The sequence below is a fragment of the Eublepharis macularius genome, chromosome 9 (assembly GCF_028583425.1).
Source record: "Eublepharis macularius isolate TG4126 chromosome 9, MPM_Emac_v1.0, whole genome shotgun sequence".
NCBI lineage: Eukaryota > Metazoa > Chordata > Lepidosauria > Squamata > Eublepharidae > Eublepharis > Eublepharis macularius.
Genome location: NC_072798.1, coordinates 61,888,789 through 61,914,330, shown reverse-complemented (window position 1 = coordinate 61,914,330; position 25,542 = coordinate 61,888,789). Strand labels below are relative to the sequence as shown.

Sequence of the window (25,542 nt, the reverse complement as noted above, 5' to 3'; positions counted from 1 at the left end):
TGCTGTCCTGAAATATGGTTCACATATTAAACACTGAATCTTTGCAACTTCAGACAATGCAATCACTATGATTGTAGTGAGCTTTTTTTTGGAAGATCATGACATTCATTCTTGGTTTAAAGTGTGCTTATGATCAACTGACTTCAGGACTCATCCCCCCCTTATATTTTGGTGTCATACAGAATTGTGTTTGTTCTTCTGAAGATGCTCATTTAATAGTCTGAGCGCAGACTGAAAATGCACAAGCTACTCATGAGGGACTCATTTTTTCTTTCTTAAAAAGTTGTCTGATGCATTATGGTTTTCCATGAGACTGTTCAACCACTGCTACTGTTAATAGGCATTGTGTGAGCAGCATTTGGAGTGGAGCTGCAGTTCCAAGGGGCAGAAAACTTGAAGAATGGTGGCATTCTACCAGTTTAATGAGGATTAACTTGACTGTATGAGAGCTAGTCCCAACATTGCTTCTGTACAATTATAGTACCATCCTAGACAGAGTTATACCCTTCTATGTCCATTGAGGTCAACAGGATTAGAGGGGTACTTTGGGGTGCTTAGGCACATACCACTCCCCCATAGATAGCATAGCTTGCTTATGTATGCAGACAGAGCCTGAAAGTTAACAAGTAACTATTATAAAGTAGTAATTGTTGTGTAAATAGAATGGGTTAAGCATTTATTGCACATTAGGAAGCATACCTATTTGGAGTTTCCAGAATCCTGGATCCTCCAAGATAACTGCTGAGTAAACTGTTCCTAACCTCTGAGAGCTGCAGAAGAGCTTCATCCTGGCTCAACAGCTCTCTCCCATTGTTCCTCCTGACACACAATACTTCTAGAGCACAGAACACATATTATACACTTTCAATATTTCTATAGAGAACAGACTCCTTTACACAGAATCCCGGAAAATCCTCCAGCAAGGCGGATTTGTAATCTGACACATGCCAGATCATCAGAACAGGATCTGCCCAGGAGGCTGTCTGTTATGCCAGCCTGGATGCCTTCCAGGTCCTACGCAGGTTCAGACCCACCTCCGAATCCATCTTCGCTCCCCTCCCCCTCTGCCCTGGAGAGAACTCCCGTCCAAAGAGAAAGTCTGCCTCTCTTTCTTGCAAGGAGGTCGGAAGGCAGCTAAGCGGTCCCTTGAAGCGTCTTGCCTGACAGCCCCACGAAAGCTCTCTAGTCTCCCGCTCCCAATTCCATCTCCGGGGTTGTTCCAGTCACCCAAGTAGCCTCTGTTCAGTGGTTTCTGCGGACTGGAGACTCACAGACCCGCCCGCCCGCGCCCGGCTTTGACTAGGGATTGGGTTCCGCACTCCTCGAGGGACAGGGCAGTTCCCAACCCCCGGCCCCTCCAACAAGCGGCAGAACGCGGGAACGCCAACGAGGAAGCCTCGCCTCGCCTCGCCCGGCAAGAGCCGCCGAAGACTCTCCGAAGCGCGCAAAGCGGGCAACGAGCAGCCCAGAGCGCCTCGGCGCTGCCTGCAAGTGCCGGGACTGCGCGGCTGGGGACTCCGCTCGCGGCGCCCCCCCCCCCCCAAGCAGCGCTCCCGCCAGCAGCCGGCCCAGCGGACTGGGAAGGCGAGCTGCGAGGCAGGCGCTTTAAGGCCAAAGGGACCGAGGGGGAGGAGAGTTTGTGGCGCGGCGAGTTCGAGGGAGTGAATAAGTACCCGCGGGGGAGGCGCGCGGAGTTGGAGCCCTCCCCTCGCCTGCCCTCCCGCCGCCGCTGCCGCCGCGCGCAGAGTCCCACTCGGCTCGGCAGCAGGAGCAGGAGTCGCGGCGGCGCGTCCTGCCGCCTGGACCGGCCGGCGTCCAAGTTGTCCCCTCTCAGCCGGGGGTCAGGCGCGCCTCCCCCCGCCCCTTTCCCGCCTTCCTCCCACATGGCGCTCCCCTCGGCCGCCGGGGCCGCTCTTCGGGAGTGAGATGGGGCGCCTGGCGAAGTGACACCCGCAGCGGCTGCGGCAGCGAGAGGACGCCTGGCGAGCGGCGGCGAGCGTCCCCCGCTTTTCCCGCCTTCTGGCTCCCGCGCCTGCCTCCCATGCCTTGCTGGCCCCGGCGGGGGGCGGCGGCCCCGCGGGAGAGGCTGGGGCTGGCGCTCCTTTGATGCCCCTGGCCGAGAAGCGGGAGAAGAGCTGCGCCTTCGCGCCCATGATGATCGAGGAGGACGCCGCCCTGAGGAACGGCAGCAGGGGGCTCTCGGGCCAGTGGGCGGACGCGGCGGCGGTGCGACCGCGCACCACGGAGCGGCACATCACGGTGCACAAGCGGCTGGTGCTGGCCTTCGCCGTCTCTATCCTGGCCCTGCTGGTGGTCACCATGATCGCCGTCCTGCTCAGCGTGCGCATCGAGGAGTGCGGCAGCAGCGGCGGCGGCGGCGACCGCGCGGCGGACGGCCCAGCAGGCAGGGCGGGCAACGGGAGCGCCCCGGCCGCCGCGGGAAGCGCCCGCCTGAACCGTGACCACGCCGGGGAGCTCCCTGGGCGCGGAGGGGTGGAACCGGCGGCGCCAGCAGCGGGAGGCGGGCAGGGCGAGGCGGCGGAGGAGGCGGAGGCGGAGGAGGAGTGGCAGCGGCGGCGGGAGCAGCCGCCCTGGACTCAGCTGCGCCTGCCCGGGCACCTGCGCCCGCTGCACTACAACCTGATGCTGAGCGCCTTCATGGAGAACTTCACCTTCAGCGGCGAGGTCAACGTGCAGGTCGAGTGCCTCAACGCCACCCGCTACATCGTCCTCCACGCCCACCGCATGCACATCGAGGCCGTCCGCGTGGCCGAGGACCGGCTGGCCGGCGCCCTGCGCGTCTCCACCTTCTTCCTCTACCCGCAGACGCAGGTCTTCGTGGTCGCCCTCAACCGGAGCCTGGAGGCGCTGCGAAGTTACAACCTCAAGATCCTCTACCACGCGCCCATCGAGAACGAGCTGCTGGGCTTCTTCCGCAGCTCTTATGTGCTCTACGGGGAGAGAAGGTAGCCCATCCCTGGCGCCCGCCCGCTCCCCTGGCCGCGCTGGGAAGGAGGCCCCGGCCTCCGCCTCGGGTTTGTTGGGAGGGTGGCAGAGACGGAGGAAGAGCGCTTGGGCTTTCGAAAGCTCACACGCTAGAAATCTAGTGGGACTTTAAGGTGACCTGGACCCGAGCCTTAATATTCCCCATAAGTTTCTCATTCCCCTAGGTGCCTTCTCCCTATTATCCCTCTCACTTCTTGTTTCAGTCTTAAAAGCGTCCTGCTCAAAAGGCGAGAGAAAAACTTTCACATTGGATTTTCCGATTGCCCTAGAAAGGCATGCATGTGTATAGAGAGATAATCAGTTGGGCTGAACTTCAGCAAAACTTTCAGCATGTCAGAAAGGGAGTACTTAAATTGTCTCTCCTGCCCAGAGATGTACTAGGTGAAATTAGGGAAATTTGGAATTTGACCTCATGTTATGTCTATTTATTTATTGGCTTGTAAAATACATCTTTGTTAACTTTCATGTTCAAAGAGAGCCGGGAACAAGTGGGAAGCTAGGACCTTGCAACACAGAGATAGAGCAAAATGTAGGAACTGCGTTATAGAGCTGCATGACTCTTTCGTGTTATAGATCTTGCTACTGACACTTCTACCCTTTAAGTTGCTTTGACTATGAGATGCAGTTAAGAGAGAAGGTCCTGTGCAACGTGACCATCATATGGAAATGCTAAGGGTTCTCATTTTATTCTTGTGCTTTCGCATGTTGGGGCCACCATGCTGTCAGAGCAAAGGAATTGATAGTAGATCTGAGAGTCTTGGATGAAGAAGGTAGGAAGAAAGGTGGGGAGTGGAGCAACAGTCCTGCATATTTTACACAAGCAATCTTCTCAGTATAGGTGGTAATGGTTCTTGTAAAATATGAAAGGCAGTATTAATACTTTTGGATTCACCTACCCCCACTCCATAATCTTGATTGTCTCTCTCTAGACAACTCTTTGGAGGGAATACATACTGAAAGATTCTGTGAATCACTTGCAGTTGTCACTCGAGATTAATACTTGATTAGTTTTATCCCCCTTCTCCCCTTGACTTCAGCTGGGGCTGTAGGTCAGTTAATCCTCTCAGAATGATTTCCTTAATAACATTCTTTCTCTCTTTGCTGTGAAATCAACAGATTGGGAAACCAAGAAAAGGATGAGACAATTTTTAAAAAGGGAAAATTCTGGGTAATTTAAAGATCAAGAGAACCATTAAAGGGGACTTCCAAAATAACTGGCTAGGTGAACGATAGTGTGCTGAAGATGCATTTTATTATGTACATTGAATTCCAAAGCTGCTTGTAAAGGTAAATGGGTGATAACCTAAGAACAAACTACCTGCTACAGTGCAGCTGTGTGCAAGGAAACCCTGATGGGCGTTACAAGTGGAGTTACAGATGTATGTTTGCAGGGATCTGGAATGATGAAGGAACTAGCACGTATAGGGAGAGAAGCTTCAAGATAAAAGTTACTGACCTCTCACAGTAGAAGTTTCCTTTTCCTAAGGGGACTGTGCAGCTGGGACAGCGCAGTTGTTAGCAGGTGTCTATGATGTTGTGCACACTTTTCCCTTTAATGATGTAAACATGAAAATTAGCATCTGTGTGTTCACACCGATTAATTCACATTTAGTTAGCTTTATATCGGGATCAGTGTAGCTTTTAATAAAGAAAAATAGTATGTATGTCAATAAACAACTCTTCATTATATGTAACATGACACAAAAAGATGAACATCTATGTAGCTTTCAGCTGTGCTGTGAAGTAGCACAATAAAAGCAAAGTTCAAAGTGATAAGATCTGAGTTTTATTCTTCCAGCAAATGGAGATGGAATTCACATTTCTTTCTGTTCAAAAGAACAGGGATGAAGAGGCTCTTCCTCATCTGTTTGCATTTGACCAGGATTTAATTAACAGAGTTCGAGACGATTCCATTGGGTTTACTCCATTTCTTCTGGTTGAGTTATGGCCCATTTCCGTGTGAGAGAAGGCACAGGCTCTTGATTTGTGCAACAAATCAAACATTAAAAGCTAGGCTCTAGTTGAAAGAAAGCAGGCCTGTTATCTTCATAGCTTTGTTAGCAGAGAGACAGAATGAATTCATTTAAAAACTATCTTATTCTGTAAACCTCATCTTTTTTGAGTCTCTGCTGAACAAATGGTTTATTTATGAGATCTGTCATCCAAAGAAGAAATTTCTCCAACTCAATTATGGCAACATTTTCTTTCTTAATATTTTGTGTAGTTATATTACATAATAACTGTGGTCTAAGTTAGGGTTTTGTATAATTAGCCTTCATAAAAGGGTTTCGCAGAATATAGTTGCAGAATTCTGGGCAGAATCTTCTTACTATATTAATTGCTGAGTGATGAAGGTATTGACCATCTTTGCTAAGAAAGTTTGCTAAGTGATTGAAGCATGAACAAAGTAAAACATTGGGCATATGGATATGTTCCTTTCTCATGGAAAGGAACATATCCTTCTATCCTTCTATACTTCTAAACAAAGCTATACCTCTTTGATTCATAGACTGCAATGAGAAGTATGCAGTGCCAGACTTGTGACAAAAGCTTAATACATCAATATATTTAGGACAGAAAAGGTCTTAATATTAGAAATTGCAAGGTAGCTTTACAACACAGAGAGAAATATTTTACAACATGCTCATAATGAAACTGTTCACATAACTTTATTTTTCACTATGCATATATTTAATTAACTGATTGTATTGGGTCAGGTTTTTAAACTGCTGTTAATAGGCATTGTCCCATTTAAGTTAACAACAGATCAATATCTAATCACACACAGTGAGGCTGAAGCACTTCATTGGCAGAATAATAAAGCCTAGATAACATTGCATTTAATGTCCCTGTTTTTGAAAGGTCCCAAGTATAATGGAACGTCATAGTCTGAAACACTCCCAGTTTAGTGAGTCTGGGAAGTATGACAAGTATTGCAACAAGACTTTCTTCAGCTGAAGTTATTTCACAATTGCTAGGGGATTCTGAACTAGTTTATGAAATTACTAATGAGAATTTTTGTACAATTTGAGAGTACTTGAAGATATTGACTGAATATTGTAAAAATATTAGTCAATACATTTATTTCAAATTTTTTAAATTAATTCACGCAGCTTGTCATAATTATGGAACAAGGCATAGATCACTCCCTAAAAATTATAGGTGCTAGACCTTGATATTTCAGCAAAAACTTCATTTCAGCACTTTGATACTTTTCTCTTTATCTGCAAATATATCCCTCCACCGCAGTAGAGTCTGCTATAAAATGATATGGAATGTATTCCACTTATTTTCTGCATTTGAGTTGGTTGATGTCTGTGGTCTGATGAGCATAATATGTTTTCATGGAAGGGGCTTCCTTTAAATAAAGTAGGTCATTTTCCTAACAACAAAGCAAGGTTTACTTTTTGATTGTGCATACAAGTAGTGCAGTCCCTGCACATATCCTTAAGCTCTTAACTTGGATGGACTCAGAATGGTGTAACTCTGCTTAGGACTGTGCTGAAAAGCAAGAAATATTGCAGGTACTATGGAAAGGGCTAATTTTGTCATATGGGTCTAGGCTCCCCCCCCCCCCAATTATGCTTTAGCTCATGGCTGGGAGAAGGCTTTTTGCCACTGAAGTCATTGCACCTTTAAGGATAAAGTGAAATGAAACTAATGCAATAAAAATGGGTGTCAGTCATTCTTCAGTTTGTTGTATGACATAAAACAAATTGAATGTGCTGCATAGATTGTTCTAAGAAAGGTTTGAGACTACATCACATTTTGCATAAAACTAGAACAAAATTACTCCTTCCCCCTTGGCTGCTTGATTCCCCCTGCAATAGTTCCTAAAATGTCAAAATAGACAAGTTATTGAGGAAACATATCAACCTTGTTAATAAACCAGGTGCATTAAAATAGCTGAAAATTACTGTCATTTGTATGCCAAATTCTATAATTATGCATTTAGGATGTAATCCTGTCATTGTGTAACAGTAAACAGGATTGTATTGGATATTAATGCGCTTAAACTTTTAACTGTGTTGCTCTGTTGTGATAGGGCATACTTTATATACCCCAGCACTACATATTATCTAGCATCTTGTGCAAGGTATCCCACTGCATCTTCTAGCTATGAACAAGTTTCATCTCCTTTCTTGCCTTTCTTCTTCTTGCCCTAACTATGTACAACAGTCTATATTTTATTGCATTTTTGTGAATAATCAAGAGAAGTAATAGCAATGTGGTTATTGGTAAAGAAGCTAATGCAAAGAAATGATTGGCCACATACTCAACCTACACTTTATGTATATATTTCATATGCTTTACAGTGCAGTATTAAACAAGAGTTACATCCTTCTTAGTTCACCAGAGTCAAAGCTTTTAGAAGAGTATAACTCTTCATAGAATGACAGTACTTAGTATATTACTTTGGGGGCAGACTATGGTAGTTTAAAAACTGACACAAAGCAGTGCCTTGTCTTAAGTTGCCATCTATAAATAATTTAACCAGAGTGCAAGTCTGTTTGCTTCCTGTGATATAAATGGGTATAAATCATTTAAAATAAGTAGTGGACCTCACTGAGTATCTAACCAGCTTGGTTCCATATACAAGTTAGTTAGCAGAATTAATTTAGCTCAAGAGTTCTGCCTTTCATGCCTTGTGGAAGCTGCAGCCTAACAGGTTGTCCTCAGTTCCTTTAAAAAATACATTGTCTTTAAAAGTGTTTAGATGGCAGAGCTGAAACATTTTTAGGATGTATGTTGAATTCTCTGTGTGAGCATTTTGCCAGTGTATGTGGTTGAACTCGTTAAAATTAATTGAAAAAGAAAACTTAGCAGTGCCAGCTTTGCTCATAAATTACTGTGCTTAAAAATTCTCAGGGAAGTCTTTGGGAATTTTGGTAAGAATAAGTTCCAGTTTTGGAGTTATACTCATAAAACATTAAAAGGATTATGAAGTTCTGATATACTTTTATAAATGTAGAGTAACTCATTATTTTGCCTTTGTACCCAAAGGAATCCTTCATCTCATGAGCACACTGGAGTCCATGTCCGTTATAATAATCATACATGGAAGCCACCACACCATAACAAACTTCTCCCCCCAGCTTTTAAATCTGTACAGAATATTAATTACAAAAATATGGTTGTTGGCAAACTTGTTAGGCTTTTAGAAGTAGAAAATAAATAAATCCTGTTGTAAAACTTTTTAGTGTGTTTGAAAAATAACATAATGCTTATCATTATGGCCATGAAAAGGTGTTCTAAAACATTGCTAAAGTATATTGCCCAAATGGATGTTTTAATGCAAATTACAAATTTAAGACTAGTGGCCTGTATCCAGCCATGTAGCTCTAAAGTCTTAGGGGTCTTTTCGTCTTCAGAACACTAGATGGTGTTTTCTGTAGATCCCATGTTTTCACTTCAGGCTCCCACTTTGCTCTGTGGTATTCTTGAAGTTCACAGAGGTCCCTAATGAGCTGTGGGGGATGGGGGTGGGTGGGGTCAGAGAGCGGGAATTTGAAGCCAGTTTTGTTGCATAGAAGCCAGTAATTCAGATGTTTTGTCTAGAAAACTCAGATTGCCAGAGACACATTTTATATTATGAAAATCGAGAACTTATATTATTAAAATGTAAATGGTGGAGGCAGAGTTTGCTTCCAGTCTCCCACTTTGTAATATTGGCAATGCCATAGAACCAAATTACTTGTGAATTCTGTGCTGAGAACACTAAAACATTCTTATGTCACCTGGAACTTGCAGGTGTCATCAGCACTAGAAAACAATGACACCCAACAGTATTCTTATGTGAGAATATAATCTTATAATGCCCAAAGAATCTAAAAGTGTGCTGTCATCATGGAAGGTCTGGGAAAATTCTCTGATGGTAATTCCATTATTGATGCTGTAGTTGACCATTCGTATTTGTTTTACTTTATAGGGGTTAATGCTAGTTACAGTTTTGTTTGTTTTTATAGGTTGCAAGAGTCTCAGAGAAAAGGAAACAATTTTTCCTAGTGCTAAATAAAATGTTTGTTAGGTGTAGTGTATGATACAAGAAAAATTAGCCACCTGTTCTCTCAAATGTCATTTTTAGCAGGTTGTACTACATTACATGGCATAGGTACATTTGTGCATTATGCACACACATTATTTAATGTTTGAATGGAACAGTGGTCTGAATGAAAAACATCTAGAAGGTTTGGCTATAGTTTTATTTTGTGTGATTCACTGGATTTTCTTCTTTTTTTGGTCCATTGCAGCGGTTTAGTATAGTCTCATTACAATTGTGCTTCAAGCTTTGAATAAAATACATTCTTTCTGTTTTTGTCTCCAGGTTCCTTGCAGTTACACAGTTTTCTCCTACTCATGCCAGAAAAGCCTTTCCTTGCTTTGATGAGCCTATCTACAAGGCCACATTCAAAATCAGCATCAAACATCAAGCAACCTATTTATCTTTGTCCAATATGCCTGTGGAAACTTCGGTTTTTGAAGAAGATGGATGGGTTACAGACCACTTTTCACAGACTCCCCTCATGTCTACATATTACCTAGCCTGGGCAGTTTGCAACTTTACATTCCGTGAGACTACCACTAAGAATGGTGTTGTAGTAAGTATTTTTAAAGCCTCAAGATTATAGTGCATTGCAAATTCTTGCTTTTTGGCAGAGAAACGCGTGCTCAGATTAAAATGTCTTCATAATTCAGTTCTCAAAATATTATTTTCTCATGAAACGTTTTATTTGTGACTTTTTTAGCGGTACAACTAGGAAGAATGCTTTACTCTTACAACCGAATCTGATCACCTGCAGGAAGAGAGAGCATAGGCTTGGATTGCCTTAAGCCGCTATTAGAGCTTTTATGTGTGAACAAGCACTTGGGTCTAGTGCCTGAAGACTGAAGTGGGAGAACGTTGCCAATTCTGTCTCCTCCTCTGAGCCACTGAGCTAATTTGGGGTGGGTCCACATTTCCCAGGAGCAGCATTTTTGGGGAGGGCAAACTTCTGGGTTGTGGTGAGAAGGGGAAATCAGGAAATCTCTCATTCCGTGGAAATCTTAATCAGGACCCAAGGTTAGACAGATACTATTTAGATACGTTTCTTTTTAAAATATGGAGAGTACTTGGAGGTTTTGGGCACCCTTAGCTTTAGTAGGGGGGGAAAGCAGCCCACAGAAGCAGCCTTTCAGTTGATCTCATTAATCCAGTTAGTGATATAATGATTTATATATATGTATTATAATAATAATTTTTATATAAACTGATTCTAGACAGTATTTTGTTTAACAGTGTCTAGGACAGGCTCACATGCCATGAAGTCAATCTGTAGAATATATACGGTGTGTATGCATGTTTTTTTAAAGTAATGAATCAGCTGTTTCAGTATGCAGTGTGTACATGTGATTTTCATGCTATGTTTCTTCCATGTGAAGCAGCCTTGATTACCAGATTCTGTGTGGTTGTCTTATCAAGCCATGCTGTTATTTAAGGATTCATGTTTTCTAGTATATAAAGTGCCTTAGTGCAAAGGCAAAATAATGGCTGCTGGAATTCCTTTGGCCACCTCTGTTTCTGCTACATAAATAGCTTAAATGTAGCTATTATTTGGAGCATGAATGATGTTTCAGTTATCAGGTTAGGTTTTGAAAGCAGTTTTTCCACATGTTCTTCCTCTGATTCTATTTCGTAGTTATATTTGTTAGGATGATGTTTAGATGGAATGCAGTATATCTGAAGATCTTTTCACTGTGCTGTTCCTTCATTGGTGAGTGGCTTCATTATGATAAACTGCCTACCTGCACAAGGATGTAGGAAAGTATTCAATGTTTGTCAGTTTGTTGGTGGGACTTTTATCTACCCACACCCTTCTCTTTAGTTCTCTGTATTGAAGTTAATGTTCAGTTGCCCTAAGCTTTGGTTTATGCTTATTGACAGGAGACCCAGAAGTTTGTGTTGTTTTTAAAAGGTCTTTTATGTGTGTCAACTTGGTTGTTTTGTTTTTTTACAAATATCAAGAACAAAAATGTGTAACAAGCCAAAATATACACCAGAAATTATGCCAGCTAAGTAGATTATTTTTTTAAAAAGCTACTACTGTCAACTTACAGTTTTATTCGATGTTCAGGACCAGTCCATGTTTCTTCACGCCACAATTAATCCAAATAGGAAAAATAGATTTATTAGAGAATTGCAAATTGAGAGTTGGGCAATAAAGGAACAATCTCTTTTCCTGTGAGAATTATCTTTTTTAAAAGTGGTGGCTCCTGTAGTGTTCTGTTCTTCTGTGCTTTGGGGCTACATGAAAGTAAGCGGATAGGGACTCATTGGAGTGCACACAGGAATTGTTGGTGGAGAGTGCTGTCAAGTCATAGCTGACTCAAGGTGACTTCTGGTGGGGTTTTCAGGCAAGAGACTAACAGAGGTGGGTTGCCATTGGCTGCCTCTGCAGAGAGATCCTGTTCTTCCTTGGAGGTGTCCCATCCAGTTACTAGCCAAGGCTGACCCTGCTTAGTGTCTAACAAGATCAGGCTTGCCTGCTATCCAGGTCAGGGTGCATGCAGGAATTACCACTGGGGAAATTGCAGCCTGTCAGACCGCCAAGGTGAAATACTCATATCTTTTCACACAACACTTCAGGCAGAAGGAGGGTAGGAATTGTATTCAGAAATGTAATTCTTGGAGAGAGAGGCTGCATCTTAAGGATTATACCGCTTCTCTTGGACATCTGCCTGAAGCCAAATTTTGTTGTTTTTTTAATGAAAGAGGAAAGACGGAGTATGAAACTTTTATTTGGTTAGTTTCCCTGTATTTGTGTTAAGTAACAAATACTGTCAGAAAAGACTTCAATAATACTGAAACATCATAATTTGAGGGGCTGCTCCATGGCTTCAATAATGTTGAATAGTGGCTTCATCTTGGTTAATCTTTCCTGTGAAAGATCTGTTGTTAATTATACTGCACCATACTTGTAATGGCTATGTAATGCTTTAACATTTCAGTCAAGAAAAAACAATCCTTTTGCTCCAGAAACTAAGCTCTCCTGCTGCTTGGTCTAATGGAGGTTAGCTTTTACCTGTATCAGAATGAGAGCTGATGGCTTGCACTTGAATAGGTCTCAGATTCCGTGAAGAAAAGAGCAGTAGTGCATGAACACATTAATTTTTGCGAGCATTGTAAAAAATTTGTGGATTAACAAAGCTCGTCTTTATTGGTCTTTGGCTCATAGAAGTTAATGTGAAACACCAGGTGCAATTGTCCCATGTGCTGCCAGCATATAGATACAGCAGTTGTCATTGTACATGAGCATATGCAATATGAGACCAGGAGCAAGGGATGTTAATTTTTAAAAACCCTAAGCATCTGTGTGGAAGGGGAGCTGCCGTCCTAACTGCACCAATTAGGGCATGTAATGTCATGGGCTGCAGTCACTTGTGAGTGACAAAGTTGTACACACTTCACTAGGCCAGAATATCGGTCTTCCTGGCAGAACATAGAGACAGGGTTTGTCTTACTCTGAAAAGTTCTGTTTTTTGCTCAGCAGCATGACTATATCATCATGTATTAGCCGAACTAAGATTTAATAAGTGCATTGTTATCTAGCACTCAGCTACAGACTAGGAAAGATTTGCGTGTTGTATTCATACTCTATAGATTGGCTGCAATAATGTAAAAGACACAAGGTCATCTAATTGAGCCAGCTACCATAAAGCAGGATTTTCAGTACATTTATTTTATTTCATTGGACTTTTAGTCTGCTCTCCCTACAGATCACCTCTTCATCCTGCATTATATGCCCCTAATGGTGAACTCTGTGCCTGTTAATGATGTGTGCCACAAAGATAAATCAGTAGTGATTACATTGCTATGTTATTCTTGTAGTAGGAAATAATTTAACATAGAACAATATAGATTTGCCCTGACTTGAATGGCCCAGGCTAGCCCAATTTTGTCAGATCTTGGAAGCTAAGTAGGGTCACTGTGTGTAGGCAGGCAATGGCAAAGCACCCCTGTTAGTCTTTTGCCTTGAAAACCACAGTAGGGGGTTGCCATAAGTTGACTGCAACTTGATGGCACTTTACACATAAAATGTAGATTTGCCAAGTGTGAGCCTATACATTTATAAGAAAAGTCACTTTTTCTACCTTCCCTTTTCTACTCTTCTCCTTATCACTATCCATGAAATGGAAGAAAATGCCCTATGAACTCTGGGAACTTAGTTAATTGGATTCTGAATATGACAGAAAACTGGTCAGCTGAGAAACCTTCTTTATTGGCACTATTCTACCCAACGTGCCACATTCAGTTGATGCGATCTTTGAAATTCTTGTTGAAGGAGGGATAGGATCCTGGAAGGAAGAAAAGAAAGGAAAAACCATCCCTGATACTAGCTGACAAAACTGTTCACATGCATGATCTAGCTTGTAAACTGACGCAGTAAAAAGATAATATGTATCAACAGGGATTTTTTTCAGGGGGAACGCGGGAGAAGAGTTCCGGCACCTCTTGAAAATACTCTGCAATAGTGCTTGAAAATAATATGATTTCAAAGAATTCCATGTGTTTCTTCCTCATTTTCTTCTTGAGAGTTCCGCCACCTCTTTTCCCAGAACACCCCGCCCCCCCCGTGTATCAACCTTGTGAGATGCCAAATAGCGTTCTGGATGCTCCAGAGAAAGCCCCTCCATGTGCTGAAGTAGTTAGGGGTATACATTTCAAAAAATTTTATTTTAATTTAATTTTGGGATTACAGGAAGGGCACAAATTTTTGTTATCCCAAAACTTTGACAGGGTTGATATTGTTCAAGAAATCCATTTTGGGGATATTTTTTCAGGTATTTATTTATTTATAGTCTGCCTTTCTCACTGAGACTCAAGGTGGCTTACACAGTGTGAGATTAGTACAGTCAGTTTCAAGGACATTTCCATAAACAATGCCATATGGTAAATAGGTTCAGGAATATTGGCACATAAAAATTATACCCTTGAAGGACTTAAGTAGCATCAGTGCTGTGACCAAGCAGGAATGCATATCTTCTTTCCTCCCTGCTCCTTCTGTGGCTTCTGAAATTTCAGGGGATAAATACTTATTACTCTTGAACATTCAGAAGTGTTTGGGGTCATTTCAGATATCTCCTGAGCCACCTGAAAGAGCAAATTCTGTGAGTATTTTCAGCTTAGATATCCAAGTGAACACTCCTAGTAGTTCCAGAGGAGTTAGCTGTGTTCGTCAGATACATCTGACGAAGAGAACTGTGATTCTTGAAAGCTTATGCTTCAATAAAGTTGGTTAGTCTTAAAGGTGCTACTGGACTCTTTTTGATTTTGCTCCTAGTAGTGGTGAAATTGGTATCCTTTCCAAAACAAAGGGTATTCCAAAACAAATGGTATCTTTTCCAAAATCCCTTTAAATGCCTCCCCCTTAAATGCTTTCTAAATCCTTTTTATACTGCTTGCAGAACTTTATAGTGTAAATGTATGCCAGTATTAGAGGATGGTGGTTGCATATGACTGTGATATGCTGTTTCTTCCCTGCCCATACAGATCTTCCAGTGGCATTCTTTTCCTCAGTAGTGGACTTCTAAGCCTTATTGTTACCTCAGTACAAGGAGAGGGAAAGGTGCTGACTGGGAGCCCTACACTAATTCCTATTCTCTGGACTGTAAGAGTAATAAAGTATCTCTTGCGCAGTTACCCAGGTCAAGTTATTTTGAAGCCAGTGATGCCTTTTGGTTCCACCATTGTTAAAATCTACAAAGACAGCATTTCTAATATTTGTAGCACAATCGTTTCTTCTTTAACACTGTGGTTATGATCCTGAAAAGACAGCGCTACATAAAACAGCTCTGTAAGAGTATTGATAATGCTGGATCTACTGGGGATGCTCTCCCATTGTCACTATTTCTTATATATGAAGTTGCAACCGGAGGAGTTGGCAACAGCCAGGTGTCTGCCCTATTAGGCTGGAGTATCCCAAGAAGCCTCTTTGAGTCACGGTCCACACTGAGGCTTCTTGAGCTGTGTCTGGCCTCACATCTCTTACTGAGGCTATGCTTCTCAGCCATACAGGCCTTTTATAGATCTCCAACATAGTTGAAAGGTGCTTGCAGCAGTGCCGTGTCACTTTCAGCCCGGCCACATTTACTTCTTGCTGGACTGACGCTGCTGTGGAGCTACCATCCAGTATAGTATACAAAAATTATACCCAGAGCAAAGTGTTAAATGACACAACTCCACAGGAGGTATTACAGTACTTCGGTAAAGTTTGTAGACTATGTTGCAATGTAGTAAGATTATTTAAAAGACCGACACTGGCCTGGGAATGGCACATACTGTTCTTTCTTTGTTTTCCAATTCTTTTCTTTGGATATTTAATTTTAGGAGAATGATTGGAACAGAACAGTTAATTTAACCTCTTTTCCATTCCTGAAGTGTATGTGAGCAGTCCAATTTTTTTCAGTTCATTTGTTATTCAGATTTACTCAACAATTATCATTTTGAGTTTTGGGGCTGATTGCAGATCGTCTCCATTTGCACTCTGTGTTGTGCAATACAAAGTGTTCCAATAAATCACCCATTCAAGTCTGGAATTTGACTTTGGGAGATATTTTTGCCAGTAAAAAATTAGTTGCTGTGATTTTTATGGGAGGTGAACAAAAAGGTATGCATGCATTGACAAAATAATTTAATCTGATATGCAAATGAATATTCATATAAACCCCACTAGTCTACGTGTTAAAGCAGATGAATGGGCATTTTGTGTTTTGTGATATTTCAATACAAGTAGCATACTGCATTACTTTGTAGATGCATAAGGAATTCTAGATACTGGTTGCTGTCATTCTGGTACTTCTGTCAGTTTAGAAGCAATCACAAAACTACCAACTTAGACCATTTCCACTCATCCTTAAAGGGACAGCCCACTCACCGAATGCTGGCAGCTTATCTCCTTCACTCCACCCGTCTCCAATTTCAAAATGGTAGGTGGCTGTTTGACTTCCATTTTTTCAACACCTTTTATGAGAATGCAATTTCCCTCACTTTCCTGCATCCCTGAAAAGGCACCGAAAAAACAGAAGCCAAACAGCCTGCTACCACTTTGAAACTGGAGATGTGTGAAGGAGAAAAGTTGTCTGTCAGGGCTTGTTGCTGCCGCCGCTGGGCGGGGCACCAGCTGGGCCGGCCCTGACATCCAAGGGGCACCAGGGATGCTGCAGGACCCTGCTCTGTGGAAGGAGGGGTGGTATACATCACCCTGACTCCCTCTCAATCCACTCACTGGCCCGCTCAACCTGGCCTGCTTACCCCCTGCATCCTCCATCATCTCCTCCTCCCAGAACTCTCCTCCAAGCCTCCACTCTCACACTGCTCTGCTCTCACGCCACACCATCACTCCTTACTCACACCCACCACCCCAGAGCTCTTCCCAGCCAGCTTTTATAGGGCCTTCTCTCAGCACCCCGCCCTCCTTGCAGGTCCTGTCTGCCAGGCCACACCCCTTCTGGGCCTCCCAGCATTGGCCTGGGCTGTCTCAAGCTGCTGCAGCTGGGGGAGCTGGCTGGGCTGCCTGGATCAGCAACAGCTGCGGTATGTTGGCTGGCTGCCAGGCCTCTCTGGCTGAGCTGATTACTGAAAGTAGGCCCAGCTGTGGCCCCTTGGCTGGCTGTCCAGCTCTGCCCACAGAATGCCTTCAGCAGCTCCACCTGGAGGGGCTTGGTTGTGAGCATCTCCTGTGCCAGGCTGCTGTCTTCAAGCTGAGGTGGAGGCTGGGGCGTGGCTCTGAGCTGCTGTGGCTGCTTCTCCCTGCCAGGTAAGAGTTCTGTTTGTGCTGCTGCTGGGTCTCTCTTCCCCCTGCCCTGTCCCTCCTCCTCTGGCCTGCTTAGCCCCTCCCCTCCCCCTGGAGGGTGGGACTAGCTGGTCTCTCCCTGCTCTCTCCAGCCCTCTGAGGCTTTGGCCTTTCACCCCTTCCCCCTGGAGTAGGCAGGCCCTGGAGCTGGCTGGGGCGGCAGGGCCACTGCCTCCCGGTTGCCTCCCACTGTTCCCTCCTGGCAAGTCTGGGGGCTGGGACGCAGACCCCGGACATTGTCATTGTTCGGTGAGGGGGCTTTAAGGATGTGTGGAAACAGCCTTATGCACTTTGATACAAAGCCAGCTTTCTAATAACCGTTCTTATAAGTTCAAATTTTGTTGTAGTGCAGTTTCTGACCATGTTCTAGGTCACTTAAATCTCTCCAAGGAATAAAATAGTTGCTCTGTAAGAATGGCTAAATTAACACAGTATCTTTAATTTTAAACACATGTGCTTACTTTAGTAGAACTCAGCAACATGTGCCCGTGCAATGCCTCAAAAAAAGATCTGCTGTGAAGCTGGTGTAAAATCATGGCAAGAGTGTTAGACTGCAAAAGTCTTCCCTTGCCTCTTCCCATAGCCAGCAGAATCTGGCCAGCCAGTTATTTGATCCCCAGCCATCAGCCTCCAGCTCTTAATGCACACTTGGAGCCCCTCACTAGTGAGATCTTAAAATGGGCTCCTTCTCTTTCTGTCAACTGCTTACACTTCACTTCATCTTCTTGGGCCCTGGAAGAATTTAAGACCACTTGCTTAGGAAGATCCATGAATGTGCATTTGGCCACTTGTGAAATTCTGGGCTTTCTGCCATCATAAAGTAAACTTTGTAAACCCTGCTCCTAAAGCATTTAGCTGCATGTTAGAATCAATCACAGCCAGGTTGTCGCTTTCCAGTGCTGCCAGATTTATTTCTTGTCCGTGCTTCAAAAGAGGATGCTCCAGTAGTTTCTCTGAAATGTTCAATGCAAAAATGACACAAGGGCCAGAAATCAGCAATGTCTGGTTTATCAGTTTTTCCTGAGAGTACCAAGATGTAATGGTATACTGAAAATAATAGTTAACTGAATATCCTTGCAAGGTTTAGAAGTAAACATCATCTTCTATTGTCATTGCTGGAGAGGAAGACATGAATAGATGACTTAGAAATTACTTTTGTGGGTTAATTCCAGGGCCCCATGTAATGTTTTTTTTGCTTAACATTTTCTCATCATCTACCTTTGGAGCTTGACTTGCTGTTTGCTGCTGTATATTTGTTGAGCTAGCCATGGAAAGTTTGATCTCCGTACTTTTCATAAATGTGCAAATCTGAATATGGCTGTTGCATAATCAGTGGCAGTTATTCTACTTGGCTTATTTAAACTAGTAAAATGGTTAGGCACACACTGGTTTAATTCAAATGTAGATAAGGCAACAAAGTTTCATGCCTTCTTCCTTTCCGTTAGCAAAGTATTCAACATTATAATTTTCTTCCTTTTGATTTAAATAAAAATAATTAACTAATCTGTAAATGAGGTATTTTATATAACTTTTAAAAATATGTGTAATGTTATTGCATATATGAAGAATGTTAGTGGCATTTTAATATGTGGGAGAAAACAAGCAATCCAGAGAAAACTGCTCTCTTGGGTAACTGATTTGTAAATGTTAGGTGGTAGTGTAAATGTTAGCTCTGTTGGGGGATTAACCATAGTCTTTTGCAGAAAATATTAATCCCCTAGTCAAGTGCCTTTCTTTAAAACATACTACATATTTAAATTGTAAACCTCCCAGAAAGAGAGGAGATAACCGTATTGTGGAGTCCCCAAATTTTCATTTCAGTTACTTTTCAATATTTAATTTTTCAACTATTACTTCAGCTAGTTTTCAGACTTTGTCTTTTGTCATAATAAAAATTCAATCTGGAGAATTTGTGGAGTACATCATCCATTTCATATTTCATGTCTGCTAATTTCATGTCTGCTAATAATCAGTTAACTGGGTTGAGGGATCACAATCAAGCCACAGGCTCATGGCCACCCTCTCCAGTCCATAAAAGCCTGCCCCATTTTGGTATGTGGCCATCAACCACATTCAACTGAACTCAGTAATACATTTATAATTACTTTAAAGCCTTGGTTTTAACTCATGTTTCGAAATTAACAAGCGAGGGCAGTTAAGTGAGTTAAGAAAAGACACGTGAGATGCCATGGTCTGCTCCCAGTGATGTCTGCTGGACCGCTTGTTATTCATTGTCCCATGTAGTTCTTTTAGTGGCCAGTCTCCCACTACCAGTGTTCTGAGAAAGCCCTTACAACCTTCCTCTTTGCAAAGAGCCCCCTTCACAGCTGGGAGGAAAAGGTCCTGCTTCCTAGCCTTCCTCAACCCCCTCCCCCCTTTGTATTTTTTTCATGGCTCCTGAACATAAAAATAATAGCAGCCTGGGGTTGAGGGATAGAGAAGTAAGGGAAGGATAAGGGAACAGATAAATTCAAGTGGGTAGCCATGCTGATCTTCAGCAGAACAACAAGACTTGAGTCCAGAACACCTTAAAGACCAGGGAGTAAGAGTCAAAGGGAGTCCAGAACACCTTAAAGACCAGGGAGTAAGCTTTCAAGAGTCAAAGCTCCCCTTGTCAGATGGACATTCTCCTGTGGTCCTGGGCGTGGGGCAGTCAGCCATAACTCTTGGGTAGCTTCTCCTCCTCCTTGAGCAGGGTCGGATGAACTTGTGATCCTAGGGGGAGGGGCTCCCCTCTGCTCTCCAGTTTTTTCCGGCCCTGCTACAGCAGGGACATGAACCTTTTTGCTCCTTAGGAGTAAAACGATCCTAGGCTGAAGAGAGAACCAGGCGCTTGGCTCGCAGGGGAAAAGGAAGGACTCGTTCCTCCACCCCACCCTCACCCGTTCGCCATAAAAAAAAAACGGCCATAGAAGAAACAGGCCGCGCACGAGCAAGCAGCAGAGCCGTCGTTTCCTAGCAAGCTAGGACCCGGCTTCTGTAGGGGCCGTGGCGAAGCTCGAGGGGAGTCCTGGCAGCCGTGGAGAACACAAACGGCCGCTTTTGGCGCCGCAACGGCAAGGAACAGCGCAGCTGCAACTGGACAGGCGGCTGCGTTTTGGTGGCAAAAAAGCGGCGGGAGCTCCAGAGTAAGCGCCGTAACGCTTTAAAGCGGTAAGAGCCTGAATAAAGGGTTTTGGGGGGAAATTCCCTTTTTAACTGTGAGAGCTTAAGGGGGAACTCAGGGAACAGACTGGTGAAAGCTACTGAGTTCGGTGTAACCCCGCAACTCCATACTTTCATTTACAGGCGAGAGAGTTTTGGCGGGAATGGCGGCGAAGGCAAGCACATCAGAGTGCAAGGCCGTGGAAACAACCCCTAGTGGCATGGAGTCCACAAGCTCACCATTATCTCCACAGTCGGTTCGAGGGGAGAACATGGACACAGGAGATCCTGACCTTTCTGGCCAAGAAGCAAAGGCCAACATTCTAGCACGGATAAGGTCAGAAATTAAGAAAGGGCTGGAAGGGGCGGTGAAAGACCTTAAGAAGCAGGCTCTACCACCCAGTAAGGAGAAATCCAGGTTAGCCCTCTCAGATAGGAAAAGACAGGCTAAATCCCCTGCCCTCACTAAACCAAAAAAGAAAACGGTGGAGAGTTGGCTAGAGGGAGAGTCCAGTATTTCAGAGGAATCGCTATCAGGCTCAGATCTCTGCAACCAATCCTCAGAAAGTGAGGAAGGAGAGCTTTCAGATGAAGAAGAGGAAGAGGTAGGCCAGATACAAACCAGGCTCTTTCCTCAAGAGGTATACAATAAATTACTGGCTAAGGTGCTAAGAACCCTGGAGATTTCCCATACGCCTACAGGGTCTCAAGACTCAGAGCTGGCTTACCCCCAAGGCTTGGAAAGGGCACTCGCTAAGTCGGGACCAAAGCAATCTGGGGTGCCTCTCCCTGCTGGTTTTCATAGTATCCTCAAAGCAGAATGGGACAATCCTGCTAAGCCCAAGGCATATCAGTCTGTATTCAATAAGTTCTATTCCCTGACGCCTGATTCAGCAAAAAAGATCAGACTACCCATTGTGGATGATCCAGTCTCAATCCTTGCTACGTCCTCAATTCTGCCTATGGATGCAGAGGGAGTGCCGAAAGACCCATCAGAGCACACATGCAAGACAGAATGATTCAAGGGTCTTGGGACGACATCAAAAGAACATTCAACATAAACTTGTTAGAACTAAGAGCCATAAAAAATGGTCTAAAGGAGCTGCAGACTTGTCTGAGGGGTCATCATGTCCTTGTCCAAACAGACAACATGACGGCAAAGGCTTATGTGAACAAGAAAGGCGGCACCAGGTTCAAAGCTCTAAATGCAGAGGCAAAAGAAATCTTCCTCTGGGCAGAGACAAACCTGAAGTCCTTAAAGGCAGTGCATGTGGCAGGTCAACAGAACCATTTGGCGGACTGGCTGAGCAGGAACCTTGTAGATCAAACCAAATGGAGGCTGAACACTCAGGTTTTCACTCAGATATGCAAGAAAATCGGAACGCCGGAGGTGGATCTATTCGCTCGGGTGCAGAATACTCAAGTTCCGAAGTTCTTCTCCAGACAGCAGGAGCACCAAGCACTGGGGACAGATGCACTGAATACGGATTGGCCAAGGGGTCTTCTATATGCCTTTCCACCACTGAGGATTATTCACAGAGTAATACAAAAAGTAGTGGAACAGCAGGCAGAAGTGATTCTGATCGCACCCTTCTGGCCCAGAAGGCCATGGTTTCAAGAACTGTGGAGACTATCACAGACGGAGCCATGGAAAATTCCATGCAGGGTGGATCTGTTAGCTCAAGAAGGAATTTTTCATCCAAATCTGGGATCCCTAAACCTCGCAGCTTGGAAGTTGAGCGCAGTCAGTTAACGGAACTAGGATATGCTGAAACGGGTTATCGGTACGATGCTGGTGTCAAGGAAAGGATCAACAAATAGAAGCTATAATAATACCTGGCAAGTGTTCCACTCCTGGTGCACGGAAAGAGGGAAAGAACCGATGTCCTTACCAATTGATCAGATTTTGTTATTTTTACAAGAGGGACGGGACAAAGGTCTCAGTACTAGTACGCTTAAGAGACAGGTGGTGGCGCTGTTGGCAGTGAGAGGATCCAAAAAGGGAGGGTCCCTCACACAGCACCCGCATGTCAAGAGGTTCCTGAGCGGCGCCATGCTGCTGAATCCACCGCAAATCCATAGGTTTCCGACGTGGAACCTTAATGTGGTGCTGACAGCTCTCACGAGAGAACCCTTTGACCCTTTGGCTACCTGTTCTCTTAAAATGTTGACACTAAAACCAATTTTTTTTAGTAGGAATTACCTCAGCAAGGAGGGTATCTGAGATAAGGGTGCTTTCAGTGAGTAAGGTGTAGTTTCCATAATGACAAGGTAGTGCTTAGATTGGATCCCTCCTTTATGCCAAAAGTGAATTCCGTTTTTCACAGGGAAGAGGATATCGTTTTGCCTTCCTTTTGTACTAACCCTAAGCATGACAAGGAAAAGGAATGGCACAAGTTAGATGTAAAGAGGGCACTGAGTTATTATGTAGACAGGACTAGACATATCCGTAAGGTGGAGAATATGTTTATTTCCTTTCGGAAGTGTTCAATGGGTGAAAAAGTGTCCACTTCCACACTAAGTAGGTGGATTAGGGAGTGTATCATCTTAAACTACAGAGCTCGGAAAGTTGAACTGCCCACGGGGATCACAGCACACTCTTTGAGGGGGGCAGCCACTTCCACTGCCTACAGGTCCTTTCCATCATTGGAGAAGATATGTAGGGCAGCCATGTGGAAGTCGGTACATACCTTTACTAGACATTACAGAGTAGACCAGTTAGCGTCAGCAGAGGCGGCCTTTGGGAGGCGTGTGTTACAACACGTTCTGTAAATCTGATTGATGAACTCCCACCCAGGGGTACACTGCTAGATATATATCCTGAGTTATGGCTGACTGCCCCACTCCCAGGACCACAGGAGAATGGAAGATTCATTTACACTCACCGTGAAGATTCCTTTCTCTGTGGTCCGGGAGTGGGGCAGTCCATTTTCCCACCCCAAGCAAAAAAAAGAAAAAAAAAGAAAAGCTGACCTGTTCCATTTACATGGTGAGGAGGTGTGAGGAAGGATAATAGACATGTCTAAGTTCATATGTTTCGTGTTTACACTTGTTCTGTTAGTGTTTTAGTGTATAGTTAAGTCACTGACAGGTAAAGAAAATGGAGGGTGTTCCGGGCTTGAAAACAAACTGGAGAGCAGAGGGGAGCCCCTCCCCCTAGGATCGCAAGTTTGTCCGACCCTGCTCAAGGAGGAGGAGGAGCTACCCGAGAGTTATGGCTGATTGCCCCACTCCCGGACCACAGAGAAAAGAATCTTCACGGTGAGCGTAAATGAATCTTCCATTCCCATCTCTCCTGGTTCTGTACTGGCTTCACTGCAAATTCTGATGACTTTTTTTTTCAAAGGAGGAGGTCTGTTTGTTACACACAACCATAGTCAGCTGTATAGTTTGCCCTGAGCCTTTAAAATTGGGTAGATGTTGGAGCCTGAAGTATGGGTGCTCTATTGCAAGTTTTTAGCTTGGCTGTACTGAGATATTTCACTGTCCTCTTAGAGGCACCACCTTCAGAGCATCAGCTGTGAGTTAGCAGGGCTATGAGCTAATTGAATTTACTGGCATAGAAACGGTGAAACATTTGAGAAAAGACATTTAAACAATGTATGCAAGCACCTTTTGTGCTGCTATATAGTATCTGTATGAAATGAGCTATTAAGGAGGGAGACCTCTCTCTAATAAGCTACAAATAATGCAAACACAATGAAATATTTAGTAGGAGCCCTGAGTTTGCACTGGCTAGAACGTCAGTCACTAGCTGCTAGGAAATGACTTCTATAGACACAGTTCAGTATCCCTGGGGAATATGTCATTCTGCTATTCATTTTTCAGCAATGTAAAACAGGATGTAGTTTATTTTTATGTTAAGAATAAGCATTGAGAATAGTTGGCTGGGGGGCTGAGATGTTTTGTTGATAGCCTAGGCTAGGGGCCTGAAGCTCTGCCAAAGATTTTCAAGCCATCTGTAGGGCTAATAATACCTTTCCATTAGTCCTTATTGTTTCAATAATAATAAATAAATAATACTGAAATAGACTTTATGGGTGAGTAGATGTACTGCGGCAACATCCCACCCCCAAGCAGGATGATAACAGTACAGCAGGTTCTTAAAAATATTATTCCATACTCAAAACACCTACACAGCCTGAATCTCACCTTGTTAATGTATTACATTAGTCGTACTTGGGGAGGTTTCCCATGCACTTGTGTGATGGTTGGTGCTGTGTTGGCCTGAAGCCTTGTGAGGCTAATTTTTATATGTTCTCTGCAGAAGTTGTTCTTCATTTTTTGCTCAATCAGTTGACTTCGCAAATACCCTTTTGCCAATAGATTTTGAAGGCATAAAATGTAATCCGTTCAGTGAATTTGTACAAAAACAGCATTCAGGTTCAGTGAAGCTGGCAGGGCAAAGATGCTTAGTGATTTGCAGCGGCAGGGCTTGTAGTCTTAGATGTTTTTCTTAGATGATTTTTAAAAAAAATCACAGTAACTACACATTGATCATTTACATGTATGTATAGGATCCAGATGTCCAAACGCTAAATACAGTGTCCTCTTGCTGGAAAACATAATTCATTGTCATCCTTCTGTGCAGTCTCACATAGGTCTGCGCATGCATAGGCCTGCCAACTAGTAGGTTCTGTCACTTTAAATCTGGACAGGGGACACCTTCCCTTCCCAGAGTGCCTGCACGGTGTATCTCACCTGAACAGCCTGTGCTGTGGGAAGGGCAGTGCTGAATATTTTCTAGTGGAATATATATTCATAAAAGAAAAGAGTGCTTTATTTTATCATCTGTATTAGAAGTGTAACATTTCCAGAAACCTTGAAGCATGGAGGAAAACATTTTTTTCTGTTTTTTTGAGATGTGTGGAAATTTTGGGAAAAACCGAAATACAGACAATATTTCCTGTACAGCATCTACAATGTAAAATGCATCATTTATAAGATGAAATTGTACCATTTGATATATTTACAGAATAGGCAGCCCAATCCTAACCCCCTAGGCAGCGCCGTTGCTTGTGCGCCGGTGTAAATGGGGTGGCACTGCATGGCACCCTATGGACTTTTGCAGAATAGTTCAGCTGGCTCCTGAGCATGGCAAAACAAGATGCAGCGGCCCCTGGGAGGCCCCGCCCACCGTTCCCCTGACAACCCTGCTCACACCAGCCAATGGCCACACCCTCCCCTGACATTCAGGCGAGGGGCAAACAGTGGCGCAGCCAATAGGGAGGGCCAGACTGGTGGCTGCAGCTCGGTGCACCTGCAAATACCCGCTGCCGCTCCCACCACCAAAAGAAAAAGGTTCCCCCTCCTGAAAAGTAGGGCAAGACAGTAGGGAGCTGATCTCTGTTGCCTGGAGATCAGTTGTAATTCTGGGAGATCTCCAGCTACCACTTGGAGTCTAGCAACCCTAAGTAGCCCCCAGGTTCTGGAGAAGCAGGTGGGGGGAGGCGGGGCCATCAATGAGTGACAGGAATGCCCATTGGGAACCACGTGGGAGGCCGGGAGGCTGTTTAGAAACTAGGGGAATGAAAAGCGCGCTCAGACTTGCTGCTGCGCAACT

The 25,542-nt window shown here is 44.0% G+C and overlaps 1 protein-coding gene across 1 annotated transcript in view; it reads left to right on the top strand.

The window, feature by feature from the left end:
• Positions 1-2,106: 2,106 nt before the first annotated feature.
• The window catches only part of TRHDE (thyrotropin releasing hormone degrading enzyme), a 362,232-nt gene continuing 338,796 nt past the window's right edge, over positions 2,107-25,542 (top strand). Inside the window, exons 1-2 of the mRNA XM_054989042.1 lie at positions 2,107-2,966; positions 9,332-9,605. Coding sequence (XP_054845017.1) covers positions 2,107-2,966; positions 9,332-9,605 — 1,134 coding nt within the window. The remainder of the gene's footprint in view (positions 2,967-9,331; positions 9,606-25,542) is intronic.